The sequence below is a fragment of the Solanum verrucosum genome, unplaced genomic scaffold (assembly GCF_900185275.1).
Source record: "Solanum verrucosum unplaced genomic scaffold, falcon-dt-bn FXZP01000292.1, whole genome shotgun sequence".
In the NCBI taxonomy this organism is placed as follows: domain Eukaryota; kingdom Viridiplantae; phylum Streptophyta; class Magnoliopsida; order Solanales; family Solanaceae; genus Solanum; species Solanum verrucosum.
Genome location: NW_026019927.1, coordinates 88,489 through 106,571, shown reverse-complemented (window position 1 = coordinate 106,571; position 18,083 = coordinate 88,489). Strand labels below are relative to the sequence as shown.

At 35.2% G+C, this 18,083-nt stretch overlaps 1 protein-coding gene across 1 annotated transcript; it reads left to right on the top strand.

Moving 5' to 3' along the window:
• Positions 1 to 430: 430 nt before the first annotated feature.
• Positions 431 to 2,617, top strand: LOC125827768 (uncharacterized). The gene is made up of 4 exons (XM_049507097.1): positions 431 to 853; positions 961 to 1,190; positions 1,540 to 1,900; positions 2,375 to 2,617. Exons 1-4 carry the CDS (start codon positions 431 to 433, stop codon positions 2,615 to 2,617), a joined length of 1,257 nt encoding a protein of 418 aa, XP_049363054.1.
• The last annotated feature ends 15,466 nt before the right edge of the window (positions 2,618 to 18,083 follow it).

Genomic DNA, 18,083 nt, shown 5'->3' with positions numbered 1-18,083 from the left:
AGCATTCACAATCAGTAAAAAGAAAATGTGAAGATCTAATGCGACAACAACAATTCATACATGCTTCATTTGAGAAACAATTTAATCAAGATAAGCACGGGTATCAGATCCTCTTAGCAGCTTCAATTGATGTAGTAAGACTTCTTGTGAAACAAGGCTTGGCATTTCGAGGTCATGATGAATCTAAATTTTCACCTAACAGAGGTAATTTTCTTGAGATTCTTTCATTTTATGCCCCAAAGTGTGATGAAGTTCGTAAGTTTGTATTGAAAATGCTCCTCAAAATGACCAAATGACTTGTCCAAAAATTCAAAAAGATATTGTAATTACTTGCAAGATTGAAACAATTAAGGGCATCATAAAGGAACTAAATGGTGATTATTTTTCCTAATTGGTTGATGAATCTTTTGATGTTTCATGCAAGGAGCAAATGGCGGTTGTTTTACGATATGTTGATAGAAGAGGATTTGTGATGAAGAGACTTCTTGACATTGTTCATGTTAAAAATACTAGTGCTTTATCTCTAAAAGAAGCAATTGTCAATTTATTTTCTCAACATTCCTTGAGTATATCTTATGTGCGTGGACAATGCTATGATGGAGCAAGTAATATGCAAGGTGATATCAATGGCCTTAAGATGTTGATTAAGAAAGAAAGTAGATCGGCTTATTCCATACATTGTTCTGCTCATCAACTTCAATTAACTCTTGTTGGTGTTTCTAAAAGATGTCTTCAAGTTGGAGAACTTGTTCATTTGGTTTCAAATATTTTTAATGTTTTGGCGGCTTCTTATAAACGTATGGATGATTATCGAGAATCTCAAAAAAAAAAAATCAAGAAGCTTTTGATATGGGTGAGTTTAAAACGGGTAGAGGCTTGCATCAAGAAGTTGGTATTTCTAGAGCTTGCGATACTCGTTGGGGATCTCACTTCAAATCTTTTAATTGTTTTATTCTCAAGTTTGGTACAATTATGGACATTCTTGATAATATTGTTGAAATTGCACATTCTATGGATGAAAGATCTAGGGCAACAGGATATATCAGAATTGCTCAAACTTATGAGGTTGCATTCATGTTGCATTTGATGAAAGAAGTTTTAGGAATTACTAATGATCTTAGTACATGTTTACAAAAAAAGGGGCAAGACATTGCAAATGCCATGCTACTTGTTAAAGTGGCCAAAAGAAGGTACAAGAGTTGAGGGAAAATGAAAGATGGGATTTATTTGTTGTTGAGGTTTCTGCATTTTGTATCAAGTATAATATTGTGGTGCCTCATTTTTGAGTCGTATGTTAATTCTGGAAAATCACGGCGTAAATCTGTTGATTATACTATTTTCCATCATTATCGTGTTGAAGTATTTTGTAAAATAATTGATTGGCAATTGCAAGAACTCAATGATCATTTTGATGAGGTAACAACCGAGTTGCTTTATGGAGTTGCTTGTTTGAATCCGGTAGACTCATTTTCAAGTTTTGATATCCAGAAAATAATGAGAATGGCTGAATTATATCCTGATGACTTTGATGAACTTAAGCATGTGTGCACTTGAGAATCAACTAGCAAATTACATTATTGATGTCTGTGATATCGATAAAAGGTTCTCTGATTTACATGGGCTTTGTGATCTTTCAAAAAGATTGGTTCAGACAAAAAAATATTCATGTTATCCTCTTGTATTTCGTTTGGTGAAATTCCTTTTGCTTCTGCCAGTTGCCACTGCATCCGTTGAAAGAGCTTTTTCGGGAATGAAATTTATTAAGAATGAGTTCCGAAGTCGAATGAATGATGACTTCTTGAGCGGTTGCATGGTTCCTTTTATGGAGAAGGATGTGTTTAAGGATGTTTCAACGGATGATATTATTTTGTCTTTTCAAGCAATGAAACCTCGTCGAATAGTATTGTAAACATGATTGAGAAGTATTAGCACTGACCTCTTTTTGGAGTTTGTAGTTAGCACTCTAGTCCTAGAGTGAGACATTAGAAGTGCTAATTTTTTTTGTTCTAGTTAGCTCCATTTTTTGCTCTACTTAGCATCCTAGTTCTAGATTGACATATTGTAAATGGCTAACTTTTTGTTTCACTGTAATCACTCATGTTAGTTTCGGATTTCTTGTAACGAAACTAACTTTTTGTACCTATAAACTATATACTACTACTTCCTTGAAATTTTATTTTGTTGGCATATTTACACGTTTATACTTTTATTTTTCGAACCCCCTGAACGAAAATCCTGGGTTCGCCACTGGTTGGGGGTGTTGATGAGTCGGGGATTTTGACTTATTTAGGGCTTAATACTTACCGATTTAGTGTCCTCAATGTCCATTTTATGCTCGTAAGTAATATTTAAATGTTAATTTATAACAATGAAGGTAAAAGATCAAGAAAAGGGCAATACCGGGAAAAAAAGAGCGAAAAAATGGAAGAAGTTGAAGGGAAGCAAGGTTGGTACTCGCCAAAGCCACTCAGTGAGTCACCGAGTGGACCTTCAGTTCTCCAAAAGTTCCAACAAGCCAGCCCATGGACAAGATCAACTTGGTGATTGGATGGGTATTTCTGTGATTTGGGGAAGTGTTCAGCGATGCCAATTTAGCCTGCCAAAAGCTACAGCGTAACTGGTGAAAAAGCAAGCCAAAAAGGCGAGAAAATGAGTTCTTGGACCGTCGCCGTTAAGGTCGGCGTGCCCGACCTTGATCACCTAAATTTTCAACAAATAAAGGCAAAAAAGCCAAGTCAAGAAGGTGATGGAAGGGGCACTCGGTGAATCGCCGATCAGGTCAGTGAGCGTGATTTATTTCGCCAAGTGGACTCCGTGATGAAATTCTGGGAACATATATATGCAATTTTGAAAAGAAGAAAAGAAGTTCCCACATGGTCCAATTATGGGTTTTTGATCCTAAACATTGTTCTTGAACTTTTTGAGTAGAGATTTAGGGTTTCTTTAATTTTTAGCTCCAATTTGAGCATTTTGGAGACTTGTTGATTGTTGCCCAAGCTGATGGAAAACATAGTTGGTAACAATTTCTTGTTCTTTATTATGTTTGGCTAAAACCCCCAGTCTTGGGGGTGTGATTATGTAATTGAGTGTTTTATATTAGCTTATCGGTGTTAGTATTTACTTATTTTATTGTTGATTTGAAGTGGGTTCAATTAATAGTTTGTGTTTTAATTGATGAATTTTAGTTGCAAATGCGATTCTAGTTTAGCATTCAAACCTTGCTTTAGAAAGAAGTATTAGAGTTAAAACTTTTAATTGATAATTGTAGTGATTGTGTTGTTGCTGATTAAGCTTGAGAAAGTGGGTAAATGCAACCCTACAAATCCAGCTTGAGAAAGTAGATTGATTGAGGTATTGGGTTGTTAATATGTGTTGTGCTTGTCGAGGTTTCGAAAGTACTCGCTTGATTCGTAATAGTTGATTGAGAAATGGCTATTGCACCTAAGGCCTATCCTACCAACTGAAGTTCACCGACTTTTAGTAAATAATAATCACCCATTTAGCGAAATTGGCATTCAATTTATCACACTCCCAAGAAAACATCTCTACTTGTTTACTCCCGGTTATTTGTAGTTGTTAATTGTTCACCCAAATTCCCCCATTTGACATTAATTGTCAACCCCTTGTTATTTACTTTATTGTTGCAAAATGTCTACATCAACAAACGATTAGAACACCATTTTACTTCGTAATTGAATTGTCTAATGTTCCACTCCCTTTGTGTTCGACCCCAAATCTTAGTTGGGTTTATACTTCTTAGGGACCGCCTACACTTAGAATTGGATGAAGTGTAGTTGAGCATTATCAAGAAGTTTAGTCGAGATTTTGGACCCGCAAGTTAAGATATTGAGGAATAAGGAAGTTGCATCTATAAAGGTCACATGAAGGAATCAAAAGGTTGAGGCTGCTACGTGGGAGACCCAAGCAGATATGATGTCCTGTTATCCTCATCTCTTTCCCTACGATCCTATTCTAGCTTGAGGTATTAATCCCTTCATAGTTCATCCTTTTCGTTTCACGTGTCTCAGTTATTCTCATGTTTTCTCATGCATGCAAACTCACGAAAACTTAATTTTTGAGAAAATGAATTAACTTGATTGAATTCTTCATGATTATTTGCGTGGAGTATGATTTGCATGTATGCCTTGTGAAATACTATTTTGAGAATGTTTATATGCTTTTGAAGAAGTTTATTCTTGATAGGATGTTAGGTCTCTTCCGCTACACTCCTTATACTGCCGTAAGTTTCATTTGAGAATGAATATTCCCAAGGGGAGATATTGTAACCTCGAAATATGGTAAAGAAAAAAAACAAAGTTTTTGGGTTGCAGGTTGTGTCTATGGATCCTATCTTTAAACCGTAGAAGCTTCTACAGGCCGTAGATTTTAACTGTAGGAAGGGGGGAATAATTTTCTAAAATTAAGTCCCAGTACTTCTTTTACGGTTCACCAAGACGGTTTGTCAACCTATGTACAAGTCGTAGATAGGTCTCGTAGGCGAGTCCTAGACTTAGTGAAATTTTGAAGGTTAAATTTGGTGTCTACGATCCGTAGGATGACCTAAGAGCCGAAGACAGGACCTGTCAAAAGTTTATCCAAAAAAATAGTTTCTGAACTTTTCTATGGTTGACCAGTACGGTTTAGGTCAAAATTGCAGAAGGGCTCCGACAATTATTTTAAAGGGCTTTTAAGTCTTTTCCCTTAGGTTCACTTATGAAATCCAGTCTTCCATGGGGTCCCCGAAGTTAACAATTTCTTAAGCTCTAATTGAAATACTTAAGTTAGGGTTTCAAATCAATCTTTAAGGGTTTCATGTAATTGTGGTTGATTATTGTTAATTATGTCTTTCAATACATGATTCAATGTTAATACATCATATTTAGTTGGAATTATTTTAACCCATGCCTAAACTATTATTTTCAACTATGAATGCATGATGAACACATCAACCTATGAATTATGAATTTATGAAGGTATGCATGTATTTATAAAATTGTTGTAAATTATTTGGGGATTCTTTGAAAGGAAAATATTAATGTTATTGTGAATGATTTTCTCACAGGTTATTATGATGATTGAGAAAGACATTTCTCACATATGAATTCACTTTGATGAAAGTTTTCTTATCTATTTTGAATTTTGTTTAAGAAAGTATTTTATGTTTTTATCTTGAAAGATGTGGATAGGTATTGATCATTGCCTTCTCTATGTTTAGCGATATTTGACTTTTATCTATTCCGTTGAGATTTAGACTTCGCACCAAAAGGACTTTGAGGTGGAGGCTCAATTAGGGTAGTCTCTAGTAGCAACCTCTATTCCAAACAACGTACCTCCGTAAGATTGTCTTTAATGACCTAGCTAGTGGATCCACTTTAGTAAATGATGATATGTGTAGATTTTACCTTGGCAAGTAGATTCATTTTCTTTCTGTTTTAGGGATATACCTGATTTCATGATATAGCTCTCATGGTCTTATTGCTGCTTAAAGCTAATATCCCACAAAATGATTAAAGCTTCCCTTTTTTATCTCATGTTTATTAATTTATTTGACCATGTTTTTATGATTTTCAGGTCATTTATTTCTTAAGATTTGAAATGTTTCAATACGATCATTCCTACACGTTTTAAGTCATTCATGTTACCATGCATATGTTTATGCATATTGCCTCATACTTAGTACATTCTATGTGCTAATGTATACTTGTGCCTAGATTGTTTCAATAATGTAGGGTCTGACACTCCTACCTCCCATACTCATCGCTAGACATCTATTGGGTGCTTCAAGTGATTGGTGAGTCTCCATTACTCGAGGACCGAGACACTTTATAGTTTTATGTCATTTCCATTTTTAGACTATATATGTGATGTATGGGTTACATCCCAATTACTTTTCGTACGATGTATTACATGACTTATTGAGACTTATGTTGACTTCCACTTTGCCAACCTCTTTTGATATATGAATGCTATCTTTTATTGTCTTTAATTTTTTTATCTTGTATGATGTATACTAAGTGGCTTGTGTAAGGGCTTTCGGGGTTCTATACGTCAAGTTACACGTAGAGTATACTTTGGGTCGTGACAAATATAAAAATCAATTCCCAAAATTGATGAACTGTAATACCTCATATTACATTATGTGCAATTAAAAAGTCAAGAAATTTAGAAGAAGAGAAATTGTGTATAGAATATTCCTTTCAATCAATAAAAGAAAAAAATCAAATTTAATCAAAGGGAGCTTAAGCCCAAATTAGAATTCCTTTTGCAAAGAAAAAAGAATAAGAAGGATTAGGTATATGAACTTATGTGTGCAACAACCCAAAAAAAAAGTAAATTTGTATAGAAAGAGGAAGAGACTAAAGAGAGGAAAGGTGAAACTAGGGGAACAACAATAGAAAGGGAAAGAAAGTCATCATAGATTTTTATCGATTTTGAAGTAAATCTTTTTCTTCTTTTCTTCTAGTACAGCCTCATCAAGATTTTAAGTCAAGGTAATTTACTTTGGGTGTTTAAGCCAGCGACGTATAATTGATAGTAAGGGTAGTTTTGATTACATAATTAGATGAAAATATTACATACATTAGCGGAAGTTGGTAGATTATGCACTAGTTAAATTACTCATGACATGAATAAATATAATTTAACAAGTCGATGGTCTAACAAAACAATTTAAAAGATTGAATAATACTTAAAAATTTGTCACGACATATTTAAAGATCGTGACCCACTAAGGAGGTGAATCCCAAAGTAAGCCTTGACACAAATCTACAGAAAATCTGGCAGAGTTTACCTTGTTTTTGGACTTATCCAATTTTCCCTCTCTTAATAGCATCAATACAACTAACCAACATCATCAAAATAGTACACAATACCCATTAACAATATATTCTCTATGCTATAACTCTAATCAATTTCCAAATAAGGAAAGATGTTTAATACTAGTCACATGTCTATTAAAATGAAAGTATACTCATTACTCAAGTAAAAAAATGACTATGGAGTGATTCTAACACTTAAAGAAAGGTTCATAACAAATAGATAAGTTTGTTGCCCGCGTGAACAAATGCAGGGCCCGCCATGAAATTTTGACTTGCTAGCTCTAATTAATGAAACCTCGCCAACATCAACTATTCTCTGTAAAAATAATAGCGTGGAGTAAGACGCTAGCTTAATGAGTAATAACACTTGACAAAAACTTTTTCAATGAGAGTCAAGTTAGAAAATATGCTAGTGTGATAATTAAAATCATAAAATAAATGTCTTTTACAAAAAACAGTAACAATAATCAATATTTTTGGTATACAAGCAAAATTTCAGTTTAAACATTTAGAAATAAACTTTGTAAAGACTTCCATATTGAATCTTATATCAGGGAGGTTTTCAAGGATGAATCATGTATTATGTATGGCTCTTCTCTTTAACATATAACTTATAACGTTGGATCCCTCATAAAGGAGTCAAATATTCGTATTAGTGGATCCCAACTCGAGGGAAGTCAGTAACAGTATGCTAGTTCTACCTTCCCACTCACAAATAATATATCGGTAATCTATATATACAAGGTATACCAGGTCTAACGAAGCCTCCATTACCTACGGGATCCATCAAGGTTTACTCTCTTTTATACTTCTTATTTATGAACATTATATACTTGTAGGAAAATATTTTCAAAATCGAACAAGCATTTAAGTCTTATAAAATCATATCATGTCAACTTTTAATGAGAACCCACGTAAAAATACTATTTCTCAAATAAGTGTCAAACCCTTTCAATAACGGTAATCATATTTCAGTATCAATAAACATATCTTTTAAAAGTGAGAACATCTCACATAACAGTTCAATAAATAAGTAAAATACTTGTCTCACAAGCAAGTTCAAACCACTTAGTAACACAATCACTTTATAACCATGTATTTTTATCTTTAGTGGTCTGTGTTGTTTCGTTGAGACACCCTAAGACCCAGTTTTATTCTACCTTGGAAGATTTATGATGGGCTTTAGTCCATTGAATAATTATTTTATTTTTGTTTTCAATTACTTAATTCTCCTTTATTTAATATGGTGTACTACATTCTTTCTACCTTATAAAATTTGGTCCCCAAATTTGAGACAAGTGCATAATTTTATACTAAAGCAAATGAGGGTACTTGACTCATATAACTTTTAGACTTCCAAGTAGCTTCTTCCATGGTATGATATCGCCATAAAACTTACACATATACTATTTATTTTGATCTTTACTTTCTTACTTGTCTATCAACAATAACCACTAGTTCCTCCTCACAGTCAAGTTTTCATCAAGTTGTATAATCTATACTTAAAGCACCCAAGAGGAGTCTTATATATGTTTTCTTAGAAGACATGGAACAGTAGATGAATAAAATACATCTCAAAAGGAAGTGTCAAAAGATACAACACTACACTACCCCAACAAAGAAATTTGTTTATGGTCTTACAAATTTTGAGCTCAATTTACATTTTTTTTAAATGTTTTGCTCCTTTCATAAAGGGATTATTAGGAAGATTTTATCTCCAACTATGTACTACAAATCCCCTTTCCTATTATATGTATAAGACTTGCATCTAATTGAAATGTGGGGAACTTTTTGTCTGATTAACTAGACCTTGTCCATAACTTCTTGTATCATGTTTAGTCTCAAATCTTGATATATTAGCCTCGTCAACTTAATATCATTTGGTGGGGAACAACATCGCTCACCATATAAGGTTTCTTATAGAGCCCTCTGAACACTTTGTGGGAAGTTATTATTGCAGTTAAATTTTGCTAATATTAAGTAAACATCCAACCACATTGAAAATCAAGATTACAAAACTCTTAACATATCCTTTAAGAATTGTATTGTACTATCAAAATGTCTTTATATCTAATATGAAATGTAGTGCTAAGATCTATTCGTTCAGACAATGTTTCATGGAAAGCTTTTCAAAAGCGTGAAGTAAACAATAATACTTTGTTAGATATGATGGGCATTGAAACTCGTGAAATCAAACTATTTTGTTCATCTATACTTCAGTAGATGTTCCTCTATTTTATGTAATTTTGCATGGTAAGGAATTTTCTAGCTTTGAAAGCGATCTACAAATACAGACAACCCCTAAGGGTCTGTGGTAATCCGATCATAAAATCAATACAAACTCCTTCCAATTTCAATTCTGGAATCTCAAATTATAGTAGTAGTAATAGTCATACATGTTGCCTATACTAATCTTTAACATGTGCACACGTCAACAAAATAAAAATAAAGTTGGAAATATCTTTCTTCATATGATCCCACTAGTACAATTGCTTCATGTAATAATACATCTTAGTTGACCCAAGGTCCATAATGTATTTAATGTTATGGATTCATGAAGAATAACATTTTTCTCACCATCTATCTTCGATTATCATATTTGACCTCTTAGTCCAAAGGCAACATAATTGTAAATACTCATATTTATGTCTTTATTCATTAGAATATTCTTTCAGCATTCACACAATTTCTCATCCTTGTAATAGGACCTTTTCTATATCACACTAATAGTAATTTTTCGAGTCATTGAGTAGTTTCCTCCGGTGGTGTTGATTGAAGAATCAAATCATTCCTTTCTGAACATAAATACCAAGCTCTTGTTGTCTGTATAAATATTGTGTGTTTCATTGTATAACTAGCAGGTCTAAACCTCTACAACAAGAAGTATTGAGATTATCTCCAAATAATCAACGAGATAGTTCTATTCCAACAAAAAAACTTTATCAAAATATAAGCTATTACACATCAATATATGTGAGTACATATTCTAATTCAACCCTCAAAGAATTAAAAAGCACCATGAATATTTTAGAACCTGTCAGTAGCACTAAATAGGTATGGTGGTCAATAATTCTTGAGTTTCTGTAAGTTCTACACAAATTCTTCATCCACAAAAAACATATTTTTTGTGCTAACTTGATCAATTACATTGTTCTTCTAATGACATTCTCCAACAACCATTTGTTGAAGACCTATCAAATTCAAAAAGGTGACTTCTTGTAGGATTAGTGAGTCTCGGACAATTTTTGTTAACTTCTCTTGTTTTCTCAAGATCCTTATGTAACACCTCAGAATTCTAAAAAAAGGAAAACATAAGCCAAAAGATGACTACTTGTACAAGTCGACGACACACGTCTATGGTTCTGTGGGTCATAGACCAGTACCGTATGAAGCGGCAAAAATATTATGGAAAATTAAGTCCCACTAATCAATCTATGATTGACCATGACGGTCCGTCAAAAGCACTATGGACCGTAGGAAGGTTTTGTATAAAAGTTCAAAACATACTGAAATTTTGGGTTAAAGTTGATTTCTACAGTTTGGATCTACAGACCGTAGGAAGTAATACGAGTCATAGAAAGGTCTCGTAAAAGTTGAATGGATTTTAAGGGTCCAATACTTTGGTCTACGGTTGACCCATATGATTCGTAGAAAATTCTATTGAGTGTAGGTTGGTTGTGTAGACTAGGTCTGCTAGTTGTGTTTTAAAAGGTATTTGGGTCATTTAGCATATACTCAAAGCCTAAGATATATCGTTTTGACCCTTATTCCTAGACATATATAAGGTTTTTAAGTCCTAAAACAATCCACTCTAAACTCATTCCCCTAATTCCCAAATTCTAACCAAATTTATCCTACCCAACTTCCCTTTCAAACTCAACAAGAAGAGGGATTCTAGGGTTCTTCAAGTTCACATCTCCTTTCTTCCTCATTTCTTAGGGATTCAAGATCAAGGTATGTAAGGAGTTCATAAATAGGTTATATTCACCCATTGAGTACCCTAAGATTCTCCAATTCCCCAGTTCAATTTCCCTATTTGATTAGATTATGATTTAATTCCTCATGTGTTCTATTTATATGGATTTGAATTGTTTGATTTTGATCATATTATGATTACTTAGATTTAAATACATGTTTTCCAATCAATTCCATATGAACTGATGCATTGATCTTGATTTTAGATATGAACCTTAATTTGCATGAATGTGAAGAAAGGCTATGAATCAATGATTGATGTTTTCATGAAGTCATGCATGAATTATAAAAGGAATTGTTTTATGATCTATGTTGCTAATGAGTGGTGGATTTTCACTAATTTGAGGCTCTTTTCTTGTGATTTTGTGGCACTCAAGTAGAGAAAGGGGCTAATTATCCTTTGAATTTTATTGTTTTCACATTTTTTGATCTTGGAAAAAAAATGATGAACAAAAGTGGAGTAGAAGGTCAAAAAAAGAAGAACTTGGTGGAAAACAAGCCCTAGATTTCGCACATGCAAGCTAGGATTCACTTATCAAAATAGTCAACCAAAGTCAATTGGTCGCTCAAGCAATGATGTGGCGTTCACTTTTGTGAACTGGTCCAAAAAGGTGGGGTCGCTTATACGAACTTATGTTTGCTTTTATGAAGTTTTCTTTTTCGAACCTCCTGCTGCTGGTGAGAAGCTCGTCTTTTCAGACAGAGGAAAAATTGAAAATTCTCAAGCATTGAACCAAAATTAAGAAAATAGGGCTAGTATGGAGCATTAGGAAATGATCCAATCATCCTAAGAATTGATAAAGAGAGACTATTGTAGAGAGAAAAACTCATCAATAAAAGTAGATTTTATATTGTTCTTGATGTTGCGGTTGAGACATTGAAGGCAAGTTGCCTCATATTTCATTTATGTATTTGAAGATTGTGGTCTATTTTAGTAACTTCTTTTACCTTTCTTCACTTCCTTGTTCTTAAATGCTAGAAATGTGTGTGTGTCCCTGATGAGTCCACGATTTGGACTAATTTTAATAGGTTTAGTGTCCTCAAATGCATATTTTTTGTCAATAACTGATGTAAATCCTTAGATTTCAGGTATTTGGATTGAGGAACAAAGCATGGACACTATTGAGCAAAAAGTAATAAGGCAACTGAAAGAATGAAGAAAAGAAGGCCTGAGGATCGCCTAACACATAGGGCAAGTCGTCGAACGGCCATGATCTCGCCTAATGTTCCAGTATGCCAAGCCCTGAAGGAGAAAATCAAGTCGGTGATAATAAGAAGCAGTCAGTGAGTCGCCGAACAATTCTGCGATGCAGTGTCATATCGCCCAAAGTTACAAAACTTGAAGATGTTGAAGACCAAAGCAAAAAGGCAATGGAATTGACCAAAGGGCGGATCGCCGAGTGGATCAGCGAGCTCAACTTATTGTGCCAAATGGTCCTTCGCAGCAAATGTTTTGGCGACTATAAATACATTTTTAAATTCTTAGTTTAGGAAGGGAGCATTCAGTAGTTTTCATTATTGTTCAGTTTTCAAGTTTGAGAGTTGAGAACTGAGTTTAGAGACAATATTTCCTTAGCTTTGAAGATTTGAAAATTTCCATTTCTGAGAAATTGGAAGTGGGTGTTGAAGATTCTTCATCTTAGACCTTTGTAAAGACAATATTAATCTTACCTAGTTGATGGAAACATAATTTGGTAACGATTTCTACTTTGTTATGATGTCTAGCTAAAACTCCAATTCTTGGGGTGTGATTATGTGATTGTGGGTTGATTTAGCTGTTGGGTTTTGTTAATTGATAGAGTAAATGCTATTTAAAAGTGATTTCATTCAATAATTGTGGCTTAATCTAAAGGGTTGTAGTTGAAAATGCAACTCTACCTTCGTGTTTTTGGCTTGCTCAAGAGAGAGGTTTTAAAACCAAGATTGTTGAATTGATGGTCTGTGGGTATTGAGTTGTCATGGGTTCAGCTCGAGAGAGTGAATCCTAAACCCTTCTCCACATTCAGCTCGAGAGAGTGAATCCTAAACCATTTTCCACACATTCAACTCGAGAGAGTGAATGGACTAAAGCGAAGGTTGTTCTTAATTGCTGCTTATTGGTGTTCGAGAGAAACCAATTTGATTCGAGGTAAATTGTTCGAGAGAAAGTTTATCCCAACTAATGTCTAGCTTATTAACTATTAATTGCAATCACCATTTGTCTACCTTAGCCTATAATCCAATCACATCCCAAGAATCACGTCTTTATATTTGCTAATTACGTGTTATTTGCTGTTGTAGCTGATAGTTGAAACCAAATCCCCCTTTTATTTGACACTTATGTCACCCCAAATTTGAACAATGCTTTTATTCGTAAATGTTTTTTACCTATGATTGACTTGAGCATATTCATGTTTTTCTATTGATTCTCAAATAAGAACCACTCCCTTGGGACTCGACCCCAACTCACTTAGTTGGGTTATATTACTACTTAACGATCATTGATGCTTAGTATTGGATGAAGTGTCTTTGATGACGTTACAAATATCAAAATGACGCTGCTGCCAGGGAGTGGTGTTACTTGAGAATTTTTAGTTAAGTTAAATTTTGTTCTTGTTAGTTACTTAATTTTTAGGTTTAGTTTCTGTGTTGCTATTTTGAGTATGAAATTGGAGCATGTCTAGTAGCAATGGTGACCAAATGGACCTCTCTCCTTTGAGGATGAAGTTTCTTAGGGATAACATCCTAAGTTTCAGACAATTGGAGGGTTAGTCAATCCATGAGTTGTGGCTAAGATTCAGGTCACTCTTGCTGCAGTGCCCAATGCATGGAATCTCAGATAACATGCTATTAGACTGCTTCTATAGAAGTCTTGGCCCGAAAAATAGAGAAGTGGCTGACCATGTAACGACCCGAGAGCATCCCCTAGTCGTTACCGGCGTATTCGACCTCGAAGAGGTCTTATACAAGCCCTTAGCATTCATCATAACATGTATCATAGAATAAAATCACAGAAAATTTAAAACTTTTACTTTTGAAGTTCAACTTCACTTCTTATATGAAAAATAGAATCTAACTTCGTCACAATACACCATCTAGACATAGAAGTATCGAAAATGGGACTTAGCCCTTACATCAATAAGAAGTCTTGAAAATAGGAAGTACAACAATGTCTTTCAACATAAGCAAAGAACTAAACATAGAAGCTAGATCATAGGGTCTTGTCCTCGGACTTGAGGACTCACCAACTTGGGGAAGCAACTCCAAGTGTTTTGAGAAGTAAGATTGAATCCTCAACGGCCCGAACCTAAATGTTTGGAAAAAGGGAGAAAATATGGGTTAGTACAACACACGTACTAAGTATGGCTACTATGCATAAAAACCATTGAAACATGCATAAAAGGACATTTTATTCAAAACATGCTTTTTGCCAAGTAAATCCAATATGCACATAATTAAGTTTCATAGTCCAAACCAACATAATATCATCCCAACATGTAGACAACCCAAGCAATACTAGTGCAATGCAAAGAATAGAACCTCATAACCCTATTCAAAGCCAAGTATCACATTAAGCAACCTACTTCATGCATACATTCATAAGATCATATTTCATCATAACTTACCATATTCATAATGATCATACATAACATAGCTTCAACATACATAAGTCATAATCATCAAAATCATAAGAAAACACTACTACAACCATCTCTTAGGATCCCACAAGTGCAATGTGCAAGAGAAGTCTCATACCCTCCCTTACACTATGTAGAAACCCTTAATAAAGCCCTAGTAAGAGTTCATACCTTCATTTACTTTTACATTAGGGAAATATTGCATTAACCGACATAGACCATGAAAGCTACATGGAATCCGGTGTTCTACTCCCACGCCGAAAAGAGAGGGTTAACACTTGCCTAAGGTGTAACCATTCGTACATAGCTATCTAGGTGGATCCACTAAGCTAGAGTCCTATGTGGGCACATAGTTAAGGGTCAAGGAGATTGCTTCTAGAAACCCTAACTTACTAAACGTGGGGGTTTCCATCTCATGAGACAACACGCATCGTAGGTAATTCGGACTTGCTAAACGTGAGGAAACCCATGTGGGGAGCCGAACTTACTAAACGTGAGACCCCCATCTCATTTACATGCCCTTTCGGTGCTAAGCATCTGATTCCCTTTTGTAATCATCTTTAGTCATCACATAAGTTCACATTAGCCTTTACTAGACTCTTATGTAGACATCTTATCATAATAACTCATATGTGTTCATAAGTGAGTAACAATCCTTTCACTTTAGAGACACTTAGCAAGTGAGTAAACCTTTCACTTTACATTACACTACAATCATGAGAACTACCTTTCAATCATATAGCAATCATACCATAATATACATACATACTTCATAGCTAATTCAAGTGTAAAGGGTTAAGGATGAGGAAACTAGGTCATCAACACCACAATAACACATTAGGTATAACATCATTACAATCTAAGTAATTCACCTTTCATACTTGAGTTCAAAGAAGAACCAACCTTCATACCTTCTTGCCCTTCGTGGGACATCCATACTTCAATTACCAAGAAATTCATAACCAATACATAATACAAGGTAATTCATGAAGTAATAACATAATCAACATCAATATAAGCAATTGACATATTCCCTTCATAGCCTTCAAGGCTTCATTCAAAGACTCAACCCTAATTTCATAGAAATTATACATAACCTAGGGTAGAATCATCATACAAACATGAATTACATAACATCACATTCAATTCATAGCCTTCAATCAATATCCAACACAAACTAGGGTTAGAATTAGGAAAAGAAAGAGAAACATGGGTCTCATGGGAAATTCTTCAAGAAACCATCAATACAACATAAATTCATCCATAGTTGTTCATATAACATCAATCAAAGTCAGTTTATAACATCAATTTCACTTTAGAAAGAAGACCCACGTTTTTGGATTGAAACCTAGAAATTGGAGATTTTGAAATTCATCTTGAAGGGGCCTTTTGGGGAAAGGAATCCCAAGAGTGATAAGCAACCATACCTTATTTATGAATTAACCACGAAAATCCGAGTTGAAACCTTGGAGAGTTGGGTTTCTTCTTGAAGTTCCAATCTTCTTCAATGGAGTTCTTGAGAAGAGAGAGAGAGTAGAAAGAAGAGGAACTTTAGGTTTAGATCTTTGGAGTTTTGTGTTTGAGTGATAAAAGTGAGGTAAATTGAATTAAAAATCATTATATACATGTCCCCTAAAGTACCCTAAATACCCCTCACTTAAATGGACTCTTTAATGAAGTAAAAATAGATTTCTGAATTTCTGCATTTTCGTCGCAGAACAAGTCCGCGACGCGGAGTTGTTCCTTGAAGATATTTGGAATTAAATTTCGAAACAGTAGAGTCTGCGACACGACCACGTCGTGAACTGGATTTTTGCTCCTTGGGGAGCAAGTGCGCGACGCGCAGCTATTCCCTCCAAGTGCAATCTGCAAGCTGCCTTGGCAGCTTGCTTGTCTAAGGTTGAGGTCCCCCTCGGGACCCCTAAGGGGCCCCGGGGGGTCGTATTTGAACGTTTTGACCCTAGGAACATATATTTACCTATTTTAAACCTTTTTACCATATTATACCATCATACGACACTCCCAAACCTGCCCAAAACCTAAGGATACACTAGAACACATTCTTCTCTAGTTTCCGGACGTCGTGGTCGTTTCTTGACGTTTAGACTTTTACTCTTCCAAACCAAGTCAATTACATTAGTTTAGGTTTATAAACATCATTTTGAATATTTTAAAGTCATTATTCATAAGGTGAGGCTTTAACTTAAGTCATAGAATTTCCGGGGTGTTACAGACTAAATGTCTCCGGGGGTCTCTCACGACTACCCTATGCAATAACAACCCAACTCCTTGATCACATGGCCAAGACCAACAAAGAGACTGAGAAAGACTGGATTTTGGCCACACTATTGACTCAACTGGATCTAGTGGCCAAAAAGATCATGGAATTGGAAGCACCGGACAAAAAGAAAAATCGGTACATTCCCCCTCACGAGCGCATAAAACCCAAGGTGTATGAGTGTGGACAAATAGAGGAGATACTCTCACTCATTCTCCACAAAGTCGAACGTCACGAAAAAATGTTGAATGAGATAAAAGAGAATGTCTCACTGTTGAATGAGATGACTACTTCCCATTCCATATTTGTTCAGCTTCTGGAGACCCAAATGGGTCATGTGTTGTCTCGTCTCTACCCCACAAATCAAGATTAAGTGGGGAAGTCATGCCACGACATTAATTAAGGCACTTCTTGAGAGGCAACTCAAGTGTTTATCGCCTTATTTTTACTTTAAGAAATAATAGTGTGTTGTTTGTGTAGGTTGAAGTGGGAAAGGGTTTGAAAAGTGCAGGTTGGCGAGCTAAAGGTCCAGTCGGTGCATCGCCGAAGAGATCGACGACCCCGACCTAGACCGTCGTTGGACTCAAGACAATTTTACATTAGAGTCTGTAAAACTCGGCGAGTCCAGGAGATGATTGGCGAGTCGTCGACCAGGTCAGCGATCGCTATCTAGCCCGCCGTTTGGACCCCCACATTGACTGGAGGTCTTGTAAACTCGGTGAGGTAAGTGATCACCCGGCATATCACTGAGTGGGTCGGCAAGCACAACTAATTTAAAGGGCCAAAGGTTTAAACTTCCAACTTCTTTACTTTTCCTCACTTTCGAACTTCACAAACTCACACCCGCACTTTAGTTTCTATATATTTATTGCATTTTTAGATTGTTTTAGTCATTGATCATGTGTTCGGAGAGGAATACATTGTCGCCTAACTTTTCAAATTGTTTTTAATCGGCATTTAAGGTTGGTTTTCCAAACCCCGAGTTTATTTTTAGAATTTTGTAGTCATTTGCAATGATTTTATCTTGTTGAAGTGTGTTGGGCCTCTTTGATAGTGTTAGTATGTTTGAATGCCTGTTTTAATTTGATAATCTTGCCTGTAGTGTTTGTATTGTTGAATTCCCGTAATTTTATGCCTTAAAATTAGGTAAATCTTGTGGGCTTGCTTGCATGTTGTTGGATCTATTCGGGTGAAGTCTAAGTAACCCGTAGTTATGCCAAATGACGTAATATGCCCAATGATAGAGTGGATGACGTCATTCTTAAGGGAAAAAGTCGTCAAAGGGCCAAATTTGGCAAAATCGGGAGAAGTCTGAGTATCTCGGGGTAATGGGTGTAATGGGTCTGAGCCTAATTTAATAAGTGCATACTTTGATTTTATTTTCGGGGGTTGCGG

Bases quoted from the DNA above. Each gene is read 5' to 3' on its own strand.
- LOC125827768 (XM_049507097.1), top strand. From the start codon at position 431: ATGGCGGTTGTTTTACGATATGTTGATAGAAGAGGATTTGTGATGAAG. The intron at 854-960 runs GTGAGTTTAAAA...TTTATTCTCAAG, and splicing joins TCAAGAAGCTTTTGATATGG to TTTGGTACAATTATGGACAT. The intron at 1,901-2,374 runs GTATTGTAAACA...ATAACAATGAAG, and splicing joins CAATGAAACCTCGTCGAATA to GTAAAAGATCAAGAAAAGGG.